Genomic DNA, 11,658 nt, shown 5'->3' with positions numbered 1-11,658 from the left:
GAGGCCACAGTGGAAACCTGACGGCGGGAGCCGTGATGCGGCCTGGCCGGCGCCCAGGGCCCTGCGGTCCGAGAGCTGGCCCCCGGCGGCTCTGTGCCGCCACCTGACGCGCGCCGGGCCAAGAGCCCGCTCCCGTCGGCGCTGGACAGTGGCTCTCCTGGGCCAGGTCTCCCCTGGGTGTAGGAAAGCTTGGCCGCCCATGGCTGCTTCTCCCTCCTTTTGAAATGTGGCGACGTCTTGATCTTTTGGCAAATGAATTTTGATGCTCTAATGCGTCGGTAAACCAAACGAAGTTAAGGCGGATCTCAGAATGCAGATGCACAAGCGCCTCTTGGAATCCATTTCAGACAGTTCAATGGGGCTGGCTTTGGACAGTCTCGCCTGTGGTTCCTGTCATGTGGAGTCTCAGAAAATGGTTCTTTTATCTAGTAATAATTAGGTTGGAAATCAGGAAGTCTGAAGGTTCCAAGGCATTTTTGAACTGTGGCCTTCAGTTTGAGATACCCAGGAGGCTGCTCTGTTCACAGGCAGGGAAAAGCCCCTGGTGTCTCCACTTCTGTCTGGCTGCAATGTCCTTGAGTCTCTGGAGGTGTCTGTCTTTGACTTCTGAGCCTCCAAGGAAAGGGTTTATCTCCATGTCATTACCATCAGGGTTGGTGTCACATATTCATACTGATTTTCAAAGCACGCCTTGAACATGTTACAAATATGTTGTAACCTAATAAAAACAAGAAAACACTATAGAAATCCCTGTTTTGAATTCATTTTTTTTTCCCAAAAAGCCCTTTAAAATGGTACAATTGTATTACTAGTATAATTATCTATTTTCTGGGTAAGCTTAAATTTATGGAAGCTTTCAAAGAAGTGATGTTGGGACATTTAAACTCATTTTCCCATGTTGACTAAGCTCAGGGAGATGTGGCTGTGCTGTTTCTTATTATTCTCTATAGTGTGGAGCTTTGGGTGTGGCTTTGCAACCTGGGGAACAAGAGTCCCTGATGGGTTTGATCTTCTGATGGTAACAAAACCTCAGTGAACTTGTTTTTCTGGGGGTGGGTACGGGGAATTGAACTCAGGGTCACTTAACTACTGAGCCACATCCCCAGCCGTATTTTATATTTTATTTTATTTTTTTAAATATCTATTTTTTAGTTCTAGTTGGACACAATACCTTTATTTTATTTATTTATTTTTATGTGGCCTGAGGATCAAACCCAGGCCTTACACATGCTAGACGAGCACTCTACCACTGAGCCATAACACCAGCCCCTTATCTTGTATTTTATTTAGAGATAGAGTTTCACTGAATTGCTTAGCACCTCACCAAGTTGCTGAGGCTAGCTTTGAACTCACAATCTTCATGCCTCAGCCTCCTGCGCTGCTGGGATTACAGGCCTGCACCACAGCGCCTAGCTCTCATTGAACTTTATTGAAACAAATGGCCAATGTGTTACTTGAAAGAGGGAAAGAAAGTTTCTGATATTATTAAATCTTGATGTTAAAGAAAATTTTAAATTACATGTAAATGCCTTCAGAAAAGTTAATCTTAAAATAATAGACTTTGGGTCCCAGCAGCTGGGCGCCGACTCTCCCAGTCGCCCTGCGACTTCACCTGCGGGTCTGTATCAGCAGCGGGACTATCCAAGGAGCCGCACGTGGACCGCACCATGGCCCACCTCACTACCCTCCTCTGCAAGGCCTATCATGGGGGCCATTTAACCATCCGCCTTGCTCTGAGTGGCTGCACCAGTCGGCCCTTTTACCGTATTGTGGCTGCTCACAACAAATGTCCCAGGGATGGCCGTTTGGTGGAGCAGGTGGGCTCTTATGATCCACTGCCCAACTGTCATGGAGAAAAACTCGTTGCCCTCAACCTGGAAAGGATCCGGCATTGGATTGGCTGTGGAGCCCACCTCTCTAAGCCTATGGAGAAGCTTCTGGGTCTTTCTGGCTTTTTCCCTCTGCATCCCATGGTGATCACAAATGCTGAGAGACTGTGAAGAAAACGGGCACATGAACTTCTCTTAGCTTCACAGAAAACAGCTACAGAGGCTATAGAAACAGAAGCGAGTTGCCTTCAGTGAATATAACAGTGGTTACAAAGTCAAGGTCCCCTAAAACACTGTGTGGAGCTCATAAATTTGTTGGGTTTGGAGGTCAATAAATGGAGTTTTCTAAGTTACCATATTCTTCTGGCCTAGCTTAAGCAGAGCCCAGAGATTTGTTTTTGTATAAGAGCTGGGTCTAGATACTAAGCATTTGGGGATATCATTTTGGGGAAAAACTGTGGTTTTTGTGGGGAAGATTGGACTTTGGGTTGTCCTTGGATCATTTGGGCAAATTTACAATTAAAGTTCAAAACTTTCCTGCTTCAAAAACTCCCAACCAGAGTGACTTGACCTATCCAAATGTTTCCTTAATCATTCTTGATCATCCCACAAGAACATAGATCTCTTATTCTTTTTTTGTAATTGTAGATTGTTTTGCTTGACATGTAATTGTAACTTTACAAAGACAAATTGATCATGAAAATTGCTTTGGGGCTGTAATAGCCTACCTTTTAAGGATGATAAATTAGAAGGAAGCTAATTTTGTAAAGCACCCCAATGTACGTACCTGGAAAGTCCTGTTCAACATATGTTGTATGTATAGGGGAAAAAATAAATAAAGATGGGATGCTTTTTAAAAGTCTACTTAGAAAAAAAAAATAATAGACTTTGGGCTGGGGATGTGGCTCAAGCGGTAACGTGCTCGCCTGGCATGCGTGTGGCCCGGGTTCGATCCTCAGCACCACATACAAACAAAGATGTTGTGTCCGCAGAAAACTAAAAATATATATATATATATATTAAAAAAAAAGACACTTCAAAGAAAGAAAACTACAGACCAATATCTCTAATGAACTTGGATGCAAAAATTCTCAATAAAATCCTGGCGAATTGAATACAAAAGCATATCAAAAAAATTGTGCACCATGATCAAGTAGGATTCATCCCTGGGATGCAAGGCTGGTTCAATATACGGAAATCAATAAATGTTATTCACCACATCAATAGACTTAAAAATAAGAACCATATGATCATCTCGATAGATGCGGAAAAAGCATTCGACAAAGTACAGCATCCCTTTATGTTCAAAACTCTAGAAAAACTAGGGATAACAGGAACATACCTCAATATTGTAAAAGCAATCTATGCTAAGCCTCAGGCTAGCATCATTCTGAATGGAGAAAAACTGAAGGCATTCCCTCTAAAATCTGGAACAAGACAGGGATGCCCTCTCTCTCCACTTCTGTTCAACATAGTTCTCGAAACACTGGCCAGAGCAATTAGACAGACGAAAGAAATTAAAGGCATCAAAATAGGAAAAGAAGAACTTAAATTATCACTATTTGCAGATGACATGATTCTATACCTAGCAGACCCAAAAGGGTCTACAAAGAAACTATTAGAGCTAATAAATGAATTCAGCAAAGTGGCAGGATATAAAATCAACACGCATAAATCAAAGGCATTCCTGTATATCAGCGACAAATCCTCTGAAATGGAAATGAGGACAACCACTCCATTCACAATATCTTCAAAAAAAATAAAATACTTGGGAATCAACCTAACAAAAGAGGTGAAAGACTTATACAATGAAAACTACAGAACCCTAAAGAGAGAAATAGAAGAAGATCTTAGAAGATGGAAAAATATACCCTGTTCATGGATAGGCAGAACTAACATCATCAAAATGGCGATATTACCAAAAGTTCTCTATAGGTTTAATGCAATGCCAATCAAAATCCCAACGGCATTTCTTGTAGAAATAGAGAAAGCAATCATGAAATTCATATGGAAAAATAAAAGACCCAGAATAGCAAAAACAATGCTAAGCAGGAAGTGTGAATCAGGCGGTATAGCGATACCAGACTTCAAACTATACTACAGAGCAATAGTAACAAAAACAGCATGGTACTGGTACCAAAACAGGCGGGTGGACCAATGGTACAGAATAGAGGACACAGAAACCAATCCACAAAACTACAACTATCTTATATTTGATAAAGGGGCTAAAAGCATGCAATGGAGGAAGGATAGCATCTTCAACAAATGGTGCTGGGAAAACTGGAAATCCATATGCAACAAAATGAAACTGAATCCCTTTCTCTCGCCATGCACAAAAGTTAATTCAAAATGGATCAAGGAGCTTGATATCAAATCAGAGACACGCCGTCTGATAGAAGAAAAAGTTGGCTACGATCTACATACTGTGGGGTCGGGCTCCAAATTCCTCAATAGGACACCCATAGCACAAAAGTTAATAACTAGAATCAACAAATGGGACTTACTCAAACTAAAAAGTTTTTTCTCAGCAAAAGAAACAATAAGAGAGGTAAATAGGGAGCCTACACCCTGGGAACAAATCTTTACTCCTCACACTTCAGATAGAGCCCTAATATCCAGAGTATACAAAGAACTCAAAAAATTAGACAATAAGAGAACAAACAACCCAATCAACAAATGGGCCAAGGACCTGAACAGACACTTCTCAGAGGAGGACATACAGTCAATCAACAAGTACATGAAAAAATGCTCACCATCTCTAGCTGTCAGAGAAATGCAAATCAAAACCACCCTAAGATACCATCTCACTCCAGTAAGATTGGCAGCCATTATGAAGTCAAACAACAACAAGTGCTGGCGAGGATGTGGGGAAAAGGGTACACTTGTACATTGCTGGTGGGACTGCAAATTGGTGCAGCCAATTTGGAAAGCAGTATGGAGATTTCTTGGAAAGCTGGGAATGGAGCCACCATTTGACCCAGCTATTCCCCTTCTTGGTCTATTCCCTAAAGACCTAAAAAGAGCATGCTACAGGGACACTGCTACATCGATGTTCATAGCAGCACAATTCACAATAGCAAGACTGTGGAACCAACCTAGATGCCCTTCAATAGACGAATGGATAAAAAAAATGTGGCATTTATACACAATGGAGTATTACTCTGCATTAAAAAATGACAAAATCATAGAATTTACAGGGAAATGGATGGCATTAGAGCAGATTATGCTAAGTGAAGCTAGCCAATCCTTAAAAAACAAATGCCAAATGTCTTCTTTGATATAAAGAGAGCAACTAAGAACAGAACAGGGAGGAAGAGCATGAGGAAAAGATTAACATTAAACAAAGACGAGTGGGGGGAGAGAAAGGGAGAGAGAAGGGAAAGCATATGGAAATGGTAGGAGACCCTCAATGTTACACAAAATTACATAGAAGAGGATGTGAGGGGAAAGGGGGGGGGAAAACAAGGGAGAGAATTGAACAACAGCAGATGAGGTAGAGAGGGATGATGGGAGGGGAGGGGAAGGGGGATAGTAGGGGAAAGGAAAGGTAGCAGAATACAACAGTCACTAATATGGCATTATGGAAAAATGTGAGTGTGTAACTGATGTGATTCTGCAATTTGTATTTGGGGTAAAAATGGGAGTTCATAACCCAATTGAGTCAAATGTATGAAAGATGATATGTCATGAGCTTTGTAATGTTTTGAACAACCAATAAAAAAATAAAAAAAGATGTTGTGTCTGCTGAGAACTAAAAAATAAATATAACAAAAAGAATAATAGACTTTGCAGATTATAACAGGGCCAGCTCCAATCAGTGTCAAGAATTCAGCAGATTTTGCTAATTACTATATGAATGACTCACAACAGAAACAATATTCAATTTTTCATGTCAGGAGGAATCTTATCCTATAATTTCTCTTCCTACAAACATATTCTTATTACATACCATGAGAACATTGTTATAAAAACAATAGTTCTTAGATTCTAAGTACAGTTAAAGATTTAAATTTTTAAAAACTGATTCAATACACTTGAAAGACAGAAATACACATGAATTTATTTGGAATTTCTTTTCACATAAAATGTATTCATTTGTGTATGGGATTTTAGTGCATTGTCTTTATCTGTAGTGGCCCTGAGAACGGCCCCAAATGCCTGGTGATGATGGTGATGGAGGCGCACTGGCCACGTGGCAGCCTTTGCGAGTCTGCCAGTCTTCTCTGAGTGCGCCGCATCCCTCCCTGGGTGCTGCTATTGCTCCCATCTCCTGATGCAGATTGAGTCTTAGTATGCAGTCGCACGGATGGTCACAGAGCCCCGAAGCCATGGAGGTGCATTCAGACCAAGGGCTCCCTGGCTCTGAAGTTGTGCTGTGCATCTTTCTGTGACTTTTCTTCTTGCCATTAACCCAAGCAGCTGATGATGGAGCCAGTCACTGGCTGGGTCCTCAGTGGTCTTTGTTTTGTTTCATGAGCACATTGATAATGTACACTAACTCACTAATGAGGGAGAACAATCGGCAAATGATGTAGTCAACTACTGACGACAGATTATAATGCAAATGTAGATTATGATGGAGGAATGATCCATTGTAATGATGCTGCTTAATCCATAATAAAGACCCTTCATCAGTAGTGGGACAGGTGGACACCATGTGTCCTGATGGCATAGTCTGAGAAGACAGTGTCACCAGCAGTGTTAACCTGCAGAAATCAGGAGGAAACAGCCAGACAAAGCTCAATCCAACAAGAGGCTGCAAAAACAAGTGGCTAGAGTCGTCTTCAAGGGTGTCAGTTTCAGGGAGGACAAATAACAGTGACGGAGCTGGTAAATCTCATAAAGGGGCAAAGGCATGACAGCAGAATCCAAATGACATGTAACATTCACACTTCAGAAAATCAGTCCCTGCCAGGTGTGGTGGCGCACGCCTATAATCCCAGTGGCTTGGGAGGCTGAGGCAGGAAGATTGGGAGTTCAAAGCCAGCCTCAGCAATTTAGTGAGGTCCCAAGCAATTAATGAGATTCTGTCTCTAAATAAAAGTAAAAAGGACTGGGGATGTGACTCAGTGGTAGAGCACCCCTGGGTTCAATCCTCGGTACCAAAAAAAAAAAAAAAAATCAGTCCTGAGGAACACAAACTCTCAAATGTTGCTGAAATAGTAGCAAAGAGAAAAGGGGATGCAGGAGATTCCAGCCTCAATTTGTTGTTTGTGTGTTTCAACAAACTCCTTGGAGTCCCAGAAAAACATCTTTTTTGTGATACTGGGGATTGAACCCAGGCTGTTTCACATGCTAGGCAAGCACTTTGCTGGCAACCTACAACCCTAGGCCATTTAAATTATTATTATTATTATTTTTTACTTTGAGACAGGGTGTTACTAAGGTGCCCAGACTGGCTTTGAACTTGATTGAGATCCTTGTACACCAGCCTCCAGAGTCACTGGGATTACAGATGAATACACCATGTTGGCCATAATATTTTTTAATTAAACCAAAGAGAGTTTTTTCCTAGAGGTGGTCAAGCTGATATTCTTTCTTTGAATGCAAAGTTCTGGTTTTTTTATTCATTTCACTAAGTGCCAATCTTTGAAAACTGTGTAACTCCACTTTCATTTGATTTTCTTTTTTCTTTGTGATTAGTATTCACAGTTCAGTGAGCAGGTGGTAATGAAGCTGGTCACAGGTTGGATCCTTAGTGGTTATTTTTCATAAGTGCATAATGATACAGCATAGAACTCCATCTGAAAGAACAAAGATCTGCAATGTTGGGCCCACATATCCTCAGGCAAAAATCTGCTTCCTAGATTCAATGGCCTTCAGTCCCCATGATACTTCTGGGTCTCTGTGGTCCTACTCTGAGACCCCTGCTCTGTTCTGAGGCCTGCAGCAAAGCAAGTGAACTGAACAACAGATTCAGGTTTTGCCGATCTTCAAAACATTTGTTAAATTGTGTGAGAGTTTGTTATATAGACCATTTGGTTGTTTGTGTGATTTATTCTTTAAATTATTGTATTAAAATAGTTTAAAGATATAGAATAAGCAAACAAAAGGTTTTCATGAAATGCTGGGACACATGTGAACCCTAAATCACCAGGAGATTAAGTGGTAGAATTCTCTCTCCCACTGCTCAGCAAGGCTGGCTTCTCTTGTTTCCTCTGCACTGAAGACCAGGTGAACTGGGGCTGGGGAAGCACAGGACTGTGGAGACCTGCAGGGCCCCGCCCTCCCGTATGCTGGACACCTCTCCTCAGGGCCGCCCCATGCTGGACCCGACTTGCTGCTGTCTTGAAACAGGTCCTCAGACCTCTTGAGCTTCCCATCATGATCCTAAGGGAACTGGTCCCCAGGATTTCTTTCAGTTCCCTTGCTGCTTCCAGGTATAAACTCAGAAGGTGTGACCTACTTCCTTCTTCACCTAGCAGGAAAAGGAAGCAGGAGACTCTTCCTCATCAGAATTTTGGATCATAAATCTGCACTTTCTTCTCAGGCAGATCATCTTAAAATGAACTGTGATGAGTCGAGAATTAGGTTTACTGGGTTTATATAAGCAGTCAGCAGCGGAAGAGAGGTGGGGAGCGCGGTTGTCATTGGTAAAACATCATCTACAAAGTCAATTCCCTGTTTAACATCTTAAAAATGGAGTTGAAACTGAACAGAAGTTTTCATACCTATGAAGCTGCCTAATGCAGATTAATATTTTGTTTCACCCCACAATCCTAGTAAGTAAAAAATTTTGTTAGTCTTATAAACTGTAGATGATGGACTTAACTACATTAGCTTTGTTCAAATTTATATTGATTTCATAGACCTAAATGATTTTAATTCCATAACCTTGGTTTTCTAAGTGTGTATACTTCATTTATTTTTTTTCCTTCGTGTGTTGTTATTTTGAATTTAAAAATCTGGTTGTCCCTAAGGCAATGAGAACAATATTCTTATTTTTTTAAAAATCCTTCTTCTTATAAGGAAATTGCATGAACACTGAGACTAGACTAGAAATTTTATAACAAAATTCAATATACACTTACTTTCAATATCAATGACTTTTTCATTAACTAAGAAAATTATTTTAGCTTTTGCTTTCAAGTAATTTTGGAACAAATAACTTCTTAAATTTAACAGAGGGAAAAAGAGTTTCACTGCCAATTTTTTGGTCCCTCAGTTTTATAGGGACAGAAAATAAGAGAGAAGGGGTGCAGGTGCGGGAGGAAACGGAACTGGTCTGAACACTTTTCATCACACCTTTCCCAGACGGGACCCCCGTTAACCCTCAGCATCCTGGTGGAGGATGTCACAGTTCCCTTTTGCTGAAGGAGGAGGCCAGAGCCAGCACCTGCTGACCTGTAGGTGGCTTCAACTCAGGCCCACCGGCTGCGAAACTCGGCACCTGCTCTTCACCACCTGCATCACGAAATGCGCATGTGCGTAAATATTGTTTATCTGCATTTCTCTAAGAGCAGAGGTAGGATGTGCCTTGATACCTGCTCCACTGTGTTCCACACAAGGCCTGAGTCTCGAGTGAGTGCTCAGAAGCAGGCATTGAACAAAGAACCCAATGCAAGAATGAACTAGAAATTATCATTAAACCTCACTTCACTTATAATATTTTGAAAAATTTATTTTTAGGCCATGAAAAAGGATGGTTGTAGAAATGTGGTATTAAGTTCAAGACTGATTTTACTGAATCCATTGAATGGAATATGCGACTACCAATGAAAATCACTATCTTCCTTGTAGATCCTTCAAGAGTTAAAATAGCAAAGCTTATTACAACATCTCTAGTTGAAAGGTTGACAAGGAAGATGTCTGGAATCTCATTAAGTGGGCTCCTAATACAGTCATTTGCAATGGAGTGTCTGCCCCAAATAGAGCAATAACTGACAGGGTCCTAGTTAGGTTTACATTACCCTAAGAACCAAGTCTATCTTAGTGAACACAACCAGCACCTGCAGAAGGCCACTCACAATCCTGCGGTGTGTGCTGTAACGTGGTTGCACATCACCAATGCCTTATAGTCCGAAGGGCACTTCTGATACAAAGGTTATGGAGCTCTCTTTTGACCAAGCACTTCCCATCTTTCACATGTTCTAGACTCATCCAGTTTGTGTAACTGGCTGAGGAATTGGTGTCTCAGTGAAGAGTATGTCTATTTTGCAGTTGGCTACTTCTAAGGGGAAAAGTCCAAATAAACTGATTAACTATACGCAAGACTAAAATAGTCCTTCTGGACTTGTTTACTGGTTTATTAGGTGCAAAATAAGCTTATAAGTGCTTACTTTTAAATTCCTTATTGTTTTTTAGCTCCTGGACCACTGTCTAAAACTTCTGAAATTGACAGTTCTGTCTTTTCTGAGAATGTTAGTTTCTATTTCATGCTTAATCAGTAGAAAAGCAAAGAGTACTGAATTTTAAATATCACATCCTTGCAATGCTTACCTTTTAGTGTGTTCATTTGACTTAGCTTATAAAGGCTGTACTATTTCATACAAACATACAGAGAAAACTGAGGAATTCTGTGAAAACTGGATATATGTATTTATGTCATCTTTTTGAATCTTGTTCGAAATACTGAAATTAATCATTTTACAGCCTAACTATGTTCCTTTCTGCTAAATTGTGTAACCACTGCCATCCACTTTTAAGAATTTCTGTTAGAGCTTTGGAAACTTAGAGAAGTTGCCTTTGATCTCAAACGGTTGATCTTTCTGTTTGGCTTTTGTTTTCACAAGTTTGTCATGTTTACCTGATCCTTTTCCTATATAAGTATAAAAATAATTCATCAATGCTGTTAAGTGCTTTTGATCCTAATGAAGGGGAGTCTATCTCCCTAGTAAGTTGGGGAATCGGTTTGCTTCTCATGGAGGGCATGACACACTTTTAAAAAGTTGTGATGCCCTTAAACATTACTTTTCTCCAACATTTTGCCCAATTTCATTCCCAGGATCATGTACATGTGACACATTCTATTAGGATCATGTTTAGGTAGGGTATGGTTGGAAACTTTCCGGCGAGCAAAGCATATTATTTTCTCTTCCATGCATATCTGAAGATGGTGTGGGACTTTCCAGTTCTAACGTCCTCCTTTTCTTTCTTCACTCATCAGTTATTGGTGGAGCCTTTTATACCAGGCTCTGTGCAAGATCAAAGAATCAAAGACGTTGAAAAATATCCCTTTGGTCCAGGTTCTTGAAGAATACTGAAGTTGGCAACCACAAGCAGACACAGTGCAGGTAATAAGAACTATAATGGGAGGTGTCCAGTAGTGACCAGTCAGCTCGGTGCAGCTAGAGGACCTCAGAGAGGTGAGGACCCAGGCTTTGCTCTGGCATTTGGGGAAACTGAGAGTGAACATCTGAATGTTCAGACATCTTCATCGGGGTAGCTCTGGGCCACAGAAGTCCAGCCATGCCAGGAAGATTGGGTCCAGATGTCTCCATTTCCAGCACTGTTAATGGGTCACCCTGGGTAGGCCACTTAGCATTCTGGGGCCTCAGTCTCTTTGGGGGAGACAGATTCCAGGCTCAGGCATAGTAAGACACACATTGTGGGTGCCCAGGGAAGTTAAATTATAGATAGATTGCTGGTGAGAAGGACAGCAAGCCACCAGGGGTAATGCAAGGAGCCAGGCTTCTATCTTCCCTTGTATTTCGCCTGTGTTTCACCTAAAGGTCAGCAGAAAGGAAGTAAAGTGGCAGAAGAGGTGATGTGATGGACTTCTTGAGGCATTCTGTAAGATGGTCTGTGAGAAAATTCTGTATGGTCTTTCAGTCCACCTGGAATGTGGTGAAAATCCAGTCTGGTTGTCTGGACTTGAGATGGTGAGACA

The 11,658-nt window shown here is 41.2% G+C and overlaps 1 protein-coding gene across 1 annotated transcript; it reads left to right on the top strand.

Annotated features, from left to right (window-relative positions):
* Positions 1 to 1,565: 1,565 nt before the first annotated feature.
* LOC107150168 (28S ribosomal protein S16, mitochondrial) lies at positions 1,566 to 2,300 on the top strand. The gene has a single exon (XM_048786978.1). The coding sequence runs from the start codon at positions 1,668 to 1,670 to the stop codon at positions 1,998 to 2,000; it is 333 nt and encodes a 110-aa protein (XP_048642935.1). The 5' UTR covers positions 1,566 to 1,667; the 3' UTR covers positions 2,001 to 2,300.
* Positions 2,301 to 11,658: the final 9,358 nt, after the last annotated feature.

This window comes from Marmota marmota, unplaced genomic scaffold, assembly GCF_001458135.2.
Source record: "Marmota marmota marmota unplaced genomic scaffold, marMar, whole genome shotgun sequence".
In the NCBI taxonomy this organism is placed as follows: Eukaryota; Metazoa; Chordata; class Mammalia; order Rodentia; family Sciuridae; genus Marmota; species Marmota marmota.
The sequence above is the reverse complement of the archived record's forward strand: the minus strand, read 5'-3'. Positions and strand labels throughout refer to the sequence as shown.

Bases quoted from the DNA above. Each gene is read 5' to 3' on its own strand.
- LOC107150168 (XM_048786978.1), top strand. From the start codon at position 1,668: ATGGCCCACCTCACTACCCTCCTCTGCAAGGCCTATCATGGGGGCCAT.